At 43.9% G+C, this 15,718-nt stretch overlaps 1 protein-coding gene across 2 annotated transcripts in view; it reads right to left on the bottom strand.

Annotated features, from left to right (window-relative positions):
- SRL (sarcalumenin) overlaps window positions 1–15,419 on the bottom strand; it is a 92,387-nt gene extending 76,968 nt beyond the window's left edge. For both annotated transcript variants that reach the window (XM_077449263.1, XM_077449264.1), the window contains exon 1: window positions 15,284–15,419. In XM_077449263.1, coding sequence (XP_077305389.1) covers window positions 15,284–15,341 — 58 coding nt within the window. In that variant the 5' untranslated portion in view covers window positions 15,342–15,419. The remainder of the gene's footprint in view (window positions 1–15,283) is intronic.
- Window positions 15,420–15,718: the final 299 nt, after the last annotated feature.

The following is a 15,718-nucleotide window of genomic DNA, read 5'->3' as shown; positions in this document are numbered from 1 at the left end:
CCCTAATTTACCACAAAAAAAATGGGAAAACTTATTGACTCGTGTATAAGCCGAGGGTGAGACATGCCTGTCCATCCCTGTGTGTCCGTCCATCCCTGTGTGTCCATCCATCCCTGTGTGTCCGTCCATCCCTGTGTGTGCAGCCTTGTGTGTCCAGCCTACCTGTGTCCCGAGCCTGCGTCCCGAGCCTGCGTCCCGAGCCTGTGTGCTTCTGCACATGCGGCGACCAGGATCGCCGCACCTCTTCTCGTCTGACAGACGGCGGCCATTCCACTGTTCAAAAGCCGCGCCTCCGTCTGTGATAGGCGGAACACTCAATTTCCCAGCAGTCTGTGTTCCGCCTATCACGGACATCCTCTCATCCACGTCCGTAGTATGAGGATGAGCGGATGTCCGTGATAGGCGGACCACTGACTGCTGGGAAATTGAGTGTTCCGCCTATCACAGACAGGGAGGCGCGGCTTTTGAATAGTTGAATGGCCGCCGTCTGTCTGCTCGACACGCTGATCGGGTAGACAGACGGCGGTGACTCGAGTATAAGCCGAGGGGGGCACTTTCAGCCTCAGAAAAGAGGCTGAAAATCTCGGCTTATACTCGAGTATATACGGTACTGTGGGGGACCAGAGATAGTGAATGCAGGCTCCTGGGTTTAGTAACACTTTAACCACTTTAAATCCTTATAGCCACAATTTTCTTTTTTGATCATTCCAACCGCCCTTTAACAAAGATTCAAACAAAATGTATCAAAATGTGTACCTTTTGGGTGTTTTTAGTGCTTCCTGGGTTTGCTAGGTCACAGCTATCTCAGAAGGCAGTGTACTGTACATCCATACCTCCCAACTGTCCCTGATTTCGAGGGACTGTCCCTGATTTGGAGCAATGTCCCTCTTTCCCTCTCATTTTGGTCAGATCCATATAGGTGTATATAAAATGCACTTTTTATCTTTCAAAACGTGTTTCCCAGTGCTAAACCTTTCATCTAATTTCTAAATTGCTGCATTTGTGCATCTTAAAAGCCAATATAAAGCAATAGAAGTGGTAAAAAAAAAGTCCTTGTGGATTTAATTAACCCTTTTTTTGGTTTATTCTCCTTTAAAGGGGTGAGGCAGGGGGCATGCCCTATGCCTACATACGTTTCTTAGTAGGTGTCCCTCATTCCCATCTCAAAATGTTGGGAGGTATGTACATATGCGCATGCGCATCATTTTCTGTGCATGCGCACAAAACGTTGCCGGCAAATAGAGTGCTCACATACCTGAACTGGTGGTGATGTGTGCATGTGCAGAAAAACTCACACACATGCACATTGTGCAGATTTGCCCCCAGAGTCTGCCAGGTAGTTGGGACCTGGTTTAGACCAGCAGCATATTTGCACACGTGCAAGAACTTTGAAGATGGCAACGCAGAGGAAGGTATAGACGGGGTAGTGAAGTTCCACGTTATGAATTCGTTTATTTTACTGTTAGAGAATAGTGGAGAAAGCAGAAGCACGCCAAAGTATACAATTTATAAAAGTGGAGAGGAGTGGTCATAAAATATAATACAAAATTATGAAGAATGATATTTTACAACCCCAAACTGTTGTAAAGGTGAACATGTACACAATGCAAATGAAGAAAATTCCCCTTTAAGCGCAAAGGCATTTTCGGCTCCACAGAAAGTTGTGGAGTCTTCAGTCTAAGTCACAGCTGGTTCCTGCCTGACGGACTGAGGTCTGAGGCTGAAATATAACCTTAAAAGGAGACAGCCACCATCCACAACTGTGCTGTGTGAGAGGGGAGCAGCTGCTGCATAAGTGACAGTGCGCAGGAAGGAGGAGGGGGGTTCAGGACCAGTTGACCATGCAGGGACAGAGCAAAGCAGAATGGCTGCTGGAAGGAGAGAATAGGGATCTGGCAGTGCTGAGCCAGTCGGTATACAATTACAGCAGTGTTTCCATACTTAGCACGCTGACTAGAATGATCAGCTACGAGCGCTGAGCCTGAGGGAGCGGATGGCATCCTAAATTTACCCAAGGGCGAGCAAGGGTACAATCCAGGCTGCTTGTAAGGGAAGACATCAGGCTCTCGAAGGCTTTCCCCCTGTCCTTTGTTCAGGATATCGTGGGCCTGTACTTTTTACTTAAATTTGGCTTTATTGTATGCCATCACTAAATGTATAACTGAGGCAGGACACAATGAATATTAAGCTTGTAAATGGAAACGTGGCATTAGGTTTTGAGACATATCATTTGGCAAACAAAAAAAATAGGGCCTACAGAAGGAAATGAAGCATAAATGTACCATAAAATAAAATGGATATTGTGTAGACACATACCCATAGCTCCCAACTGTCGCTGATTTGGAGGGACTGTCCCTGATTTGGAGCAATCTCCCTCTGTCCCTCTTTCCTCCTCATTTGTCCCTCATTTTGGTCTGATCCATATAGTTGTATATAAAATTCACTTTTTATCTTTCAAAAAATGTTTGCCAGTGCTGGAACCTTCCATCCAAATTCTAAATTGCTGCATTTGTAAATTTTAAGAGCCAATATAAAGGAATATTAGTGGTAAAAATAAAATCTCGAAGATTTAATTAAACTTTTCTTTGGTTAAAGAGGGAGTCCGCCCAGCCCACCCGCGATCTCGGCACCCGAAGCCGATCTCTCGATCGTCTGTCGGGTGCTGCCGCCGCCATCTTGAGTATGGGAATCAGGAAGTGGTGCCTTTCGGCTTCATTTCCCGGTTCCCTACTGCGCATGCGCGAGTCGCGCTGCGCAATAAGGATGGTCCCCGCTGTCTCTGGGATCCATGTGTTTCCCAGCAGGCAGCGGGGGACCTTCGGAAAGGGGCGTAGATTCTGCGGAAAGGGGCATACCTTCTGCAGAATCTACGCCGGAAGTGGGTGCAGATACCTGTACTGTACAGGTACCTGCACCCCCCTCCCCCCTGAAAGGTGCCAATTGTGGCGCCGGAGGGGGGGGGAGGGTTCCAATGAGCGGAAGGTCCACTTTAGGTTGGACCTCCGCTTTAACTCTCCTTTTAAGGGGGTGTGGCAGGGGGCAGGCCCTATGCCTACATACGTTTGCTAGTAGGTGTCCCTCATTCCCATCTAAAAATTTTGGGAGGTATGCATACCCTTCTGTGAGAAATCATCAACTCGGGGCACTACCACAGCTTGCGGAACCCAAGAAGGGATACATTTACTGAATATCTTTATGGAGCTTGGAATGATAGTTGTTCGTTATTATTGTAGTGTTTGTCCTGGGTGGATCTGAATGAAGAGTACAGTGGAGGCACTACATCTATTGCTATGTAGCTATACCCACCAGAGAGGATCTCACGTTTTGAAGGAGGCCCCCAACTCTGCCAGTCAGCCACTGTCTGGGGACTGGTCTATTGGGCAGGTTAGAAAACCCTTCCTGGACACTACTGTCTGTCATCACCACTTATCTCTTCCACCTCCCCTTTTTCATGACACATTCCCACTTATCCATATGTTCGTGTTTATAATCCTATTGCCCTATTCTGGTGCCTGTAGACCATCAGACTGCGCATGCACATCTGACCTACAAGCTGTATGTTCAACCTTTGCACCATTCTTCTTACACACCTAATGGAAACATTCAATATTTTTGGGAAAATGTGTGGTAGAATCAATATCATATCTATTATTGCGACCATCCCAAAATTGCTCAAGGGGGTCCATTTGATTAATTACCACAGAGGGCATAACAAAAGGATAATATGTAAGGCTGGGTTCACAATAGATCCCGCTCACAGCAGGAGTCCAGTGTGTCTCCATTCACCGTTTCAGGTCCGATTTCAGCATGAATTTTGGGTAGAATCTGGACCTGAAATTGACCAAAAGACGCACAGGGCTCCAGTGCAATTCGCACCAAAGCCGCTGCTGAGATGTGTGAACTGGTTCCATAGAGAGCTGGTCATAATCTTCTGTTATGCGAATTGGATGCAGAGAAACCCACATCCAATTTGCATAGGTGCGAACCCAGGCCTCAGAGAGATTTAAATCTGAAGCTTAGTCTGCTTATTTTCCACCTTTCCTGGTTTTTCCTTTCTCCCCTTATCAATGCGATAATGAAAATTTTTATTAAAATCTTTTTGTTTTTATAAAATACCTTATTTTAGACATTGCTTGGTCTCTGTGCTTCTTTATGCAATGTAGACAGATCATGGCTGGTGGGAGGGGGCTGTACATAGCTTCCTGGAAAATGGCACAGTACCTTGCTTCCAGAACCACCAGCCTCAGAGCAAGCAGTATGCTGGCTCCTGGGAAGGATTATGCGAATATCAAAATGTCTTGATGGGTAGATGTCAGTCTGGGGGAGTGAGAGTCCCTAGGCAGACTGAATTTGCATGCAGACTGCCCTAGGTAATGCCCACATCTGATGCTGATCATCCATAATTTAAAAAAAAATGAAATTCAATGAATGAAGGGGTGGGCCAGAGACAGTTAGCCTGGAGAGACCAGAGCTGCTAGATGATGCTGGATGTCCTTCAGCTAGGAAATGAGATGGGCGCTATCTGACATGCAGCAGCTTCTAATACACACTGTGAGAAGCTCACAGTGTGCAGTGAAATCAGAGAAAGCAATTCCAGTACAGGTAAAAAGCCTGTACATCTGTGCAAAACTGAAGGTAAGGCTGAAGTTCAGCTTAATAAAGAATTCCGATCTCCAGAATCCAGCTGCTTATCACTGGTATCCCTCTTACATATAGCACATTTGCTAATATCTATTGGGCTTTGAGATGTCAGAACTGTAAAACAATCATAAAAAAGTTACAGCTTTACCAATGCACTTTTTATGTAACACATATGATGTTTTATTTTAGAATACACCTATTATTTTTTACAATTTTTTACAATGTATCAAGTACAAAAAGCAGCTAAAGTCACTCAGAATTAATGTGCTCTTGACTGCAGGATGCCCTAGGGCAATATGCAATGTTGTGTTGCTAATTCAGATATACTGCATAGCAGAGTTCTTCTTTAATGGGCCCCCAGTGGGACGACGACCCACAGCATACATAAACAGATGTACCAGTTTAGGACTGCCCAGAATGTAAAGTTACACATAGCTCGTTGGGTTACATAACTATGGTTGTTGGCTCTTTATAGCATCAGCCATTTTGTACACTAGAACATGTGACAACACCTGTGACAGACGCTCAGAAGACTAAAGATGTTATTTCAGCTCCTTATTGCTATCTTTAGGTCATCACTCAAAGAACTGTGCTTTGGAATGCCATTCAACACCAGTCTACTTCATATAAAACTACTATAAAATTCCCGGTCACCAACACCGCAATCCCCAGTGACCATTCCACGTATCCAGTGGCCCAGCAAACTGATGGAGCGACACAAGCCTCTTGGGTATGTGTTATTCAACACTTGCCAATTCTATGGGCCAGGTCTTTGGGTACCATGTCTGATACTCTTGGGAGCCTTTCTCATAGAATTTTCTTGGCATATTTTTTACAAGGTAGGTCGCCGGGTCTTTACTTAACCCTTCCCTTTCCATGGGTTTGAGTCCAGCTTACAGAATGGGAAAACCCATAAATAAAATTTTTGTCATTCGGTTAGTTATCCTTTAAAGGATAAGTTTACCTTTGGGAACATGTTACATGTTCCATCTAGTTTTAGGGTGGCACATGTAACATTCTCCTGCAGCCACTTGGCGATCCACTGCCTCTGTGTGACAGCAGTACAGGGAGAAGTTCCCCGTACCAGTTGTCCCTTTTTGAAGAGAACGTGGCCTTGTGGGGCTCCTCCCACATGGATGCATCATTCATTTACAGAGTCCTGCGAATGAATGAACTGCAAGTATCAACATCCTTGTCGTCTTGTAGTTCTCAATTAACCAGACACAGTGGCGGCTGGTGTTTTTTTCTTTTGGGGGGGGGGCGGCAAACAGCCACCCCCCCACCCCCAGAGGACAGTCGGGACATCAAAGCCCCGCACTTACCTTATCTAGGAAGCAGGCGGGCAGCATGTCTGGCAGCTGCATCCCCCTCCTTCTAGGCATCCAATAGGATCGTCTGACCTTTCAGCCAATCGGGAAATGGGTATCAGACCTGCACTTCCTGATTGGCGGAGAGGCCATTCAATGTTAGAAAAGCGAATATTAATTTGCTTTTCAAACACACCTGGGTGGGCTCTGAGTGCAATGATCTGCGCCACGAGTCTACCCTATTTTGAAGCCTATTAGAGCCTATGGCCCTAATCAGGTGCTTCAAAAAAACACCCCTGTAATTCATGCACCCGGCATCCTGAAAGGGGCCGGACATATGAATAGGGGGTGGCCGCAGCGGCCGTCAATAGATTCGTGCTATGCATGAATCTATCTATTAATTATATAGGGGGTGGTGTGGATAGAGGGGGTGGTGCCTGTGTGCCCTTAATGGTTGGGCCGCCCCCTGGGCAGACAGCTTTCTCCGACAGTCTGTAGGAGCCCGGCATGGCACCAGTGATCTTCTGATCACTGGTGCTATGCTTTCCATGCTCCTAAGTAAACATTATTATTATTATTATATTATATTACATTAATATTATAATTGTGCATTTATTTCATTTTTTTAAAGGCGAACGTATCCTTTCAGAACTCTTTAGGCCTCATGCACACAGGACGTTTTTTTTCCCCTTGGATTCCCTTGCTCCTGGGGAGGAAAGCACAGCTAAAAATATGCACCTAAAGCCGCATTTTGCATGCGTGTTTATGCAAGCTTGCTAATTTGGTAATAATACATTCTATTGGCCACAATACTCATTTTTTCTAGCCATTAAAATGTATTAATATACAAACACACCTAAACACATCTATGGCTACTGCGCGTTTTATGCGCGTTTGCCCAAATATTCCTCTTCTGAACACGTAAGTGATGGGTTAATTTCTGCCTTTAAATGCCTGTAAAGTCCTATGTGTGCAAAAACGCATGGGCCAACATAGAGGGGCATTTAGAGGCAGAAAAAAGCAAAACGCCTGTAAAAGCATTTGACGTCTTGTGTGGATGGGGCCTTAAAGATTTATTTAGCAGCACTTAGCAGAACATTTTTTTTTTCTGTAGTGTTTTTAGAACTGTGTTGTGCAGTTCTGATTACTGGTACAGAAAGTAAAGTCATTATAGAAAGATGGGCTTTAAGCAGCCTGGTTTTTAACTTCTTCTAATTTCTGGCAAAGCAATGTGATAGTTTTTAAACTCATTAAACCTATAAGCATATATTCCCCTTCACTTAGCTTCCCCCACTGTTCTGCTCAGCCATCGGGAGTATGGAAAAAAATGGAGACTCCCAAGTGTGGAACATCATCTCAGCCCATATCACAGTGCCAGTGCTTGCTAACTGGCCCAGCACTGTCACATGCCAACTGGTAGACAGTCACCCCTGTGTAAGTTCTAACTGGCAATCTGATTTGAGTTTACACAGGACTGTCTTTCCTCACCCTGCTGAATGGAGGGGCGAAGGAGCAAAAAGGAAAATAAATAGGTGCTGCTGAGGATGAGGGCATTACAGAACCTATTGCTTTGCCCTGCATAGTTCACTTGAAATAGCAAAGGGGGCATCACTGACTATCACATTTTCCCAATATGGTAAAACCTTTATAAATAAAACATCAAAAAAGCCAAAAAAACTCTACCTTTTTGCTAAAACAACATGTGCAATACCACTTAGGACCAGGAGAAGGACTTACTTAAGAACTAGAGGTCCTCAACTTCTCGGAGTCTGCTCTACACATGTGCATGCAGCATCTGAGAGCCGCCGAACACACCCGAGTATTACAGTCCACATAAATTCCCCCTTAATGGTTTCCATTTCATAAGCTCAACATTTTTTGGCAGACTTCTGGTCATTGTAGATGATTTGGGCTGTCAAGCCTTAAGCAGACCATTAGGGAATCCCAAATAACACAAGGGACAGTCAGGCACTAAACACTTTATTTTTGTAATTCTAGCCTCCCCAAACATTTAACAGTTACTCTGTGGGAGAAATGGACACATGGTTGTCTCATAAAGCAATGATATAATGCAGATATTGTATGACATTGTTATATCGAAATTCCCCTTCTATCTTACTTTCACTTTTCAGCCCTTCTTGGCGCTGTTACAGAGATATATTCAAATCCTCTCTTTCCCTGGCTGAAACTGAATCTTAAGCCTGAACCACTGGATGCAGCCATATTTATTAAACAGAACTCCAGGGGAACTGAATAAACTACCCTTGCATTGGGGCTATCCACACAGCAAGGGTTAAATGCTCATTTTGACTAGGGTACCAGGAAAAATCATTTTTATTCACCATATCCCTTGCTCCCGGGGCAACCGGCACTCACCTTCTTTCTCTGATGCTCCAAGTTGTAGACTGGCCCTCGACATCCTCCCTTACAATGCAGGACTCTTGGACTTGCATTGTATGTGATGACATCAGGGCTGTGGCCACTGGATGGAGCGCTAAAGAAAAGAGGCTTTGGGGGACCAGTGGCATGGAAGGAGGAGCATGTGAAGGGTAAGGTAAGTAAATATAGATTTTTAGTGGTACCCTGGGCAAAAACAAACACTTCCCCAAAAAAAAAGTAAAAGAAGATCCCCAATAAGGGTGTTTTTTTCTCAGTTCCCCAGGGTTCAACTTGAAAAAGTTACTCCACCAAAAAAGTGGTGCTTTGGTCATAGGTGGTGCCTGGTGGGCAGAGTCAGCCCCTGGCTTGGATGCTACATCAATAAGATCTTCCTGCCATATTCCCTGTTTTTTTTTTTTTCAATTGGGAATTTTTGGAGTCCCTGCCAACACCTTTGTGTGTTCTGGCTCTTCTTGCTACATTCTCTGTAATAAAATCAATAAAACAAATTACACAGAGTGGGAATCCCTAATAATGGCCACAGAAGGTGCGTGTACCTAGGAACCAAAGCCCAGAAATCTCACCAATAGAGCCCTTGATGGATATAGGATACCATCAGGTAGTTTAACTCTGCCGCACCTACTATACACTGAATATTGTTTTTGGGTGGACTAACTGACAAGAGCTGCTTATTCTGCCCATGGCAACTAACCTTTTATTCATTCCATACTGCACTAGGGACAGTTTGACTTCAAAAGATATCAAATTTACTTGACATAAGGTTAGCTAAGAACAGAAGAGCTTACACTTTTTTTTCAACATTTATCATATTAATGTGTATAAAATAGCAAATCACAAATACACCAACTAACCACACCTAGTAAGATTGTTTGCTGTTTTTGTGCAATTAACTGAGGTCTAGGTACAATGGTATTTGCATGTTATTAGACACAAGTTGATTTTTTCCATGTAATTTCAGGTTCGGTAATGCAGAGGACCCTGTTTTTACATTATTCAGTCCCATATCCCCATCATGTGATTCCCACATCCCCAAGATATAAGTATACCCCAGGTGTAGTACTCCTGAACTATACAGTGATAGTAATATAAATTAAATAAGCAACAACGCATTTCAAGTTGGGAGGTTTGAAATATATAACATACCATGTGGGGTACAAAATAAGTATGTCTCTATATGTCATGTACAACACAGGAAACAGAGTGGACCAGCCTGGGTTTTCATGTGCAACACAGAGAACAGAGTAGACTAGCCTGGATATGCCATGTACAACACAGAGAACAGAGTGGACCAGCCTGGAGTATGTCATGTACAACACAGAGTACAGAGTGGACCAGCCTGGAATATGTCCAGGGCTGGACTGGGACAGAAATTTGGCCCTGGACTTCATCCAGACCGGCCCACTTACATTTTGAGTGTCCCATCAGCACCCCCTTACATCAGAGTGTCCCATCAGCACCACCTTACATCAGAGTGTTCCATCAGCACCCCCCTTACATCAGAGTGTCCCATGAGAAGCCCCCTTACATCAGAGTGTCCCATCAGCACCCCCTTTACATCAGAGTGTCCCATGAGCAGCCCCCTTACATCAGAGTGTCCCATCAGCACCCCCTTACATCAGAGTGTCCCATCAGCACCCCCTTACATCAGAGTGTCCCATGAGCAGCCCCCCTACATCAGAGTGTCCCATCAGCACCCACCTACATCAGAGTGTCCCATCAGCACCCCCTTACATCAGAGTGTCCCATCAGCACCCCCTTACATCAGAGTGTCCCATCACCAGCCCCCTTACATCAGAGTGTCCCATGACAAGCCCCCTTACATCAGAGTGTCCCATCAGCACCCCCTTACATCAGAGTGTCCCATCAGCACCCCCTTACATCAGAGTGTCCCATCAGCAGCCCCCTTACATCAGAGTGTCCCATGAGAAGCCCCCTTACATCAGAGTGTCCCATCAGCACCCCCTTACATCAGAGTGTCCAATGAGCAGCCCCCTTACATCAGAGTGTCCCATGAGCAGCCCCCTTACATCAGAGTGTCCCATCAGCAGCCCCCTTACATCAGAGTGTCCCATCAGCACCCCCTTACATCAGAGTGTCCCATGAGCAGCCCCCTTACATCAGAGTGTCCCATCAGCACCCCTTACATCAGAGTGTCCCATAAGCATCCCCTTACATCAGAGTGTCTCATTAGCAGCCCCCTTACATCAGAGTGTCCCATCAGCACCCCCTTACATCAGAGTGTCCTATCAGCACCCCCTTACATCAGAGTGTCCTATCAGCACCCCCTTACATCAGAGTGTCCCATCAGCAGCCCCTTACATCAGAGTGTCTCATTAGCAGCCCCCTTACATCAGAGTGTCCCATCACCAGCCCCCTTACATCAGAGTGTCCCATCAGCACCCCCTCACATCAGAGTGTCCCATCACCAGCCCCCTTACATCAGAGTGGCCCATTGAGCCATCCGCCCACCGGGAAACTCCCGGTAGTCCCGATGGCCAGTACATGCCTGAATATGTCATGTACAACACAGAGTACAGTGTGGACCAGCCTGGAGTCAAGTAAAACACAGCGTTAAAGTGGGGCAACCTGTAAAATATAAAGTACAACACAGTGTGCTGGGTGGGGCATACTGGAGTATGTGAAGTACAACACAGCTTTTCGGTAGTTTGGGGAATATAACATATGGCGCAGCCAGAATGGGTACACATTCGCTAGTTTTATTGTGAACGCTGAATGTTGCCATGTAAAAGGGTGTGGGTAGGGTATCCCTCACTAACTGAGTGTCTCCTTTTAATATAGTATATCATATGGGATAAAATAACATGCAAGAAGAACAGGACCCCCTTCAAACCCCAACACAGATCTACAACCACAGCTCCTGAGAGAAACAGTAGATGTTGGTCAAGTCCTAAGAATTGTACCATAAACTAAAAGATTAGTAACCCTTTAACCTGGATAGTTCAAGAAAGTACAATAGCCTTTTAACTCCTTCTACCGCCCTTCCACCCGGAATTCTAACTGTTACACTCTTAGGTCCAGCTGTCATTTTACACCCCAGGGCCACCTCATATTTCTGTAGCTGTCAGCTGTCATCCTTTGATCCCAGTTGCCACCAAGGATAGACATGCAGAGAGCACTGTTTGCACTCATAACACACATTCTGTTCCTACATCCTCCCAAAGAGATCCATCTCATATCAGCCATACTAACAAGGCTTTATATGTACACCTATGAATGACATCACTGTAACAGCTATTACATCATACAGCTTTCACAAAAGCGGTGGTAACATTTTATGTAATGACATCCCAATAGCTGTGGGGATGATAGGGTGAGTATATCCCCACAATGCACAGGGATTCCATTAAATAAAGTCAAATTTGGGGATATGCTTTAATATGTAGCAGTCTCCTTTAAAGTGAAACTAAATTGAAAAACAAATTGCTACGGGGTAGAGTTTTTGGTAGAAGAGACTTTGTAAAAACTTTTTCTTGGGTACACCACCTGCTGTGCATACACATTGTAGTTTACCCCCACCCACTACCAACATCTGTAGTATGCCAAGAATAGGACCAAGTGTCAGGATGTAACTGTACCTAACCTCACATATGCAGGAGTTATGTCATCACTGGCCACTTAGTGGACAAAGAGGAACACACCAGACCAAGAAGGTCTGGTATAAAGGCAATAACCTCCACTCCCTTCCCTCCTTTTTGCCCCAATTCAAAAAGGCCCATCCTATGTTTACCATTAAAGCCATATGACTATACTTGCCCTGTCACCCATTCAACTGATGTTGGCATACTGTATTTGCAAGAGTAATATGCATCCCCCTAGACATTCACTTAAAGAATACATGGGAAGCCCACTATGGCCACACATGTGCGTTATGGTCACATAGGTATTGGGAATCTATGTATTTGTTAGAATGCATGTTACACCTGTATCTTTTGATATGTCTTCTCAAAAGGTTGTGCCCCCCCCCCCCCCATTTTTCTGTGCCCCCTAGAAAAAAGTAAATAAAGAGTTTGCAAAAAAAAAATGGCAGTGGAGGAGGACTTGTGATTGCTGGAGGGGGCCATGGTAGTTGGTAAGTGTGCCCTAAAGTGCAAGGTGTACACTTGCACCTTATGCCAATTACCCTGAGGTACCCAAAAAGTGTTACTAGTCTCTGCCAAGATATACTGTAACTATGTCATTCTGATTCTGGGTTCCTTACCTGTTAAGTCACTGACCTGGAACTAGAATGCAGAACAAGAAACTTTATTGGTTGCATTCTTGGAAAGGTGAGTGACTCTCTAAGCAGTAAAGTAAAGAAAGGATTGACAATTTTAGAACCTATACTGTTTGAAGAGTCATCGTTGACATCTAAAATACTGCGAACTTTAATGTAAAATGTAGAGGTGAGTGTAGTTACACTTACCACACCTCCAGTCCTGAGATCTTCAACTGCAAGGTTTGGTCCTGGCATACTTCTGCCCTGTGTGCATCGTTTCAGTGGTTCTCAGCTGTTTCTGTCCAGCTGCAGATTGGCATATGGTGGGCAGAAGTGTGCCAGAGTTTCACCTCTGCAGTTGTCTGGATTAGTGGCAAAGAAATAACTGGTAATCACATGACTACCCTCCTCTGAATCCCAAGTTCTTGTTGACTTGGGGTTCTTCTTTAACACAGCTTGTAAAAAACACAGGTCAATGCTATGAACTTTCAGCAGGTACAATAAATGCAACAAAACTCACAAATTCCCATGTATATAAGTGCTAACATTGTTTTTTAATTTAATTTGCTATTACTGTAAAGTCATTAACTTTCATGGTGACGTTCTAAGGTCACATGCTGATCACCTCATCAAAAGTAGGCAATGAGCAATGACCCCTTTGATATTGAATTGGGAACTTGCAGTCCTCTTGGATCATTAAAAGCTTTCTGTTATTCAACACCCTCAGCCCGTTCCAATGCTCAGCTCCTAATAATGTTTGGAGCAGAAGAGTCCCTGGGATCACATTATCGCTAGGATTCAGTGAAATACATGCATTGAATTCCAGCCATTGCTTCATTTTTTTAAGCTTCTACACGCCATAGCTGCCAACATGTTCAAATTATATCCAAGGACATTATACCTGAGTAAGTGACTCATGATACTTATGATAAGATATAATTAGAACTCCAATGCCATCATTGCATATTTTTTATATATATATATATATATATATATATATATTAGACTTCTTTGCATTTCTTTGCATTCTAAAACCAGCAGTTCAAAATGTTAAAGGCCAAGATACAACAAATAGATAAGAAGAATATATAACATTCCCAGAATAGGGTATTTATGGTGAAGGTGATCTATATTAAAGGAACAGTCCACCCAATGCTGATAGTTCACAGTTTGTACAATAGACCCTGGAGAGTTAAACTACCTGACTATTTATTATATCTCTTGGGAACTCTGTTAGTGAAATCTCTATGCTAGGTTGCTAGGTCTGCATACCTGCTGCCATCATTTTTATGGGTTCTCACTCTCCTTGTTTGTTTTTTTCATGTATTTTATGAAAAATGCAATAGGACAAGCTGGACCACACAGAGGTGGGTGAAGAAATCCAAAACCCCCAGTTGGGTCTTGTCAGGAAGGCCGAGTGGTCAAAACCCCCAATTGGGTCTTGTCAGGAAGGCCGAGTGGTCAAGACCCCCAGTTGGTCTGGTTCAGAATCAGGAATTATATCTGGGAGATTTCACTATAGGAGTATTCAAGACATATAAAAAGCCAGTGGATGGTTCAGCTCACCATGATCCACCTCTAGTTAAATATCACTTTTTGGTGGACTGGTTCTTTCTTGCCGAGGATCGTTTAAAGGTACAAATACTTACAAGGGTCTAAATTCGAAAATCTAGGTCTTCCCTTTGCAATTTAGAGACAGCAACAAACAGAATACAGTATGGACTAGTATCTTTGTTCAACCTTACCAACTATGTAACTATTTATAATCAACCAGATGGCATTGCAATAATTTAATTTCATTCGTTCACTTCCAGAAATGCTTTCAAGTTCTAATTTCTATGGTAGAATGTGGTTCTCTCTCCAAACCCTTTTTATGTTGAAAAAATATTAAATTCACAAAGCTCTGACATAAATATAAGGATTTTTATTTTAGCCATGCGACTGGAATTTTGAAATCTTTTTGTATTGAAATATTAAATCTTATTGGACTGAAAATAAAGATCCTTATCCTGATGTAAAAGTGTTGAAAATTAAAATTTGTATAATGACTTCTATTTGCGTCATGTATGTTGTACAGTGGTGCCCAAGTTAGGCAATTTATACAAGAGGAGATTTCGTAGAATCTAAACCATTGTGATGCAATAACAGGACACTATTACCATGGATTGCTACATACAGGCCAGCACTGAGGGTCAGCAAGTCAACTAGACAGGCAGAAAAATGACTGGGCTGATTCCTGTTGTTCTTTCTTGATTAACAGGGATTTGCCAGTACTCTGTATATTCCTTAATGTAGAAATGAGTGTTTATGGGTTTGATCACTCCTGTTCCCCCGTTCCAAATGCAAGCCCTTATAACCTGGGTACCTTTAGTCCTTTGGGGTCAGGAACAGTTGTACGGTTTCTTTAATGAATGAATATACAATTATGAATTAGGTATTCGCTAATAAGTTTTAGATTTATCTCCCAGTGTCCCAGAGCTGTATATGGTACTTTTGCATTAGCCTTAATCTAAAATAATAAACAGATTGGGAAGTGGCCTCCCGGTCAGCTGCCTGGCTTTGACTACTGGTTTGGCTAGTCAGCTGAATGGAATGCTGAGACCTGTAGTTCCTCAGCAGCCAGAGCCATGTGTAAACCTATCTTCGCCGCAAAGCAATACAAAAAAACGAAAAAATAAAAACAAAAGAAGCATATGCCGAAGGATCAAGAGTCTCCTACCTGCTCTCACAAGAAGAAAAGCCGCAAGGCAGCAGAACAAAACCCCTGGTCCTCTCATGGTGTCAAGCCAGGAAATTTGGGACGGTTAGCTCCTCTATATATATGCTGCAGCTGACGGCGAGGGGCTCAGGCGACACACACGCCCACGTCACTGCAGGCTCAATCACAGGTGGTCACAAGCCACTGACACACTGGACAGTTCTGACCATTTGTGACCCTTATTAGGAATTTAGGGCAAGTGACCAGATTATTAACTCAGCTGTGACCGACGTGCAAAGACAGGGCTTTTTATGTATTCTTGTCTGAATACAGTGCTTGTCAGGTTGGGGGAGCAGGTGTCTGTCTGTAAGTGACTGGCCCTACAGAAAATTCATTGGGCCCCATTCACATGAGCACCACATTTTCTGTACCTGCATTAATGTGCAATGTACTGAA

Source organism: Lithobates pipiens, unplaced genomic scaffold (assembly GCF_037356315.1).
Source record: "Lithobates pipiens isolate NorthernLeopardFrog02 unplaced genomic scaffold, aLitPip1_a1.2 Scaffold_22, whole genome shotgun sequence".
Taxonomy (NCBI): domain Eukaryota; kingdom Metazoa; phylum Chordata; class Amphibia; order Anura; family Ranidae; genus Lithobates; species Lithobates pipiens.
Note: the sequence above shows the minus strand (reverse complement) of the source record. Positions and strands in the feature narration are given on the sequence as shown.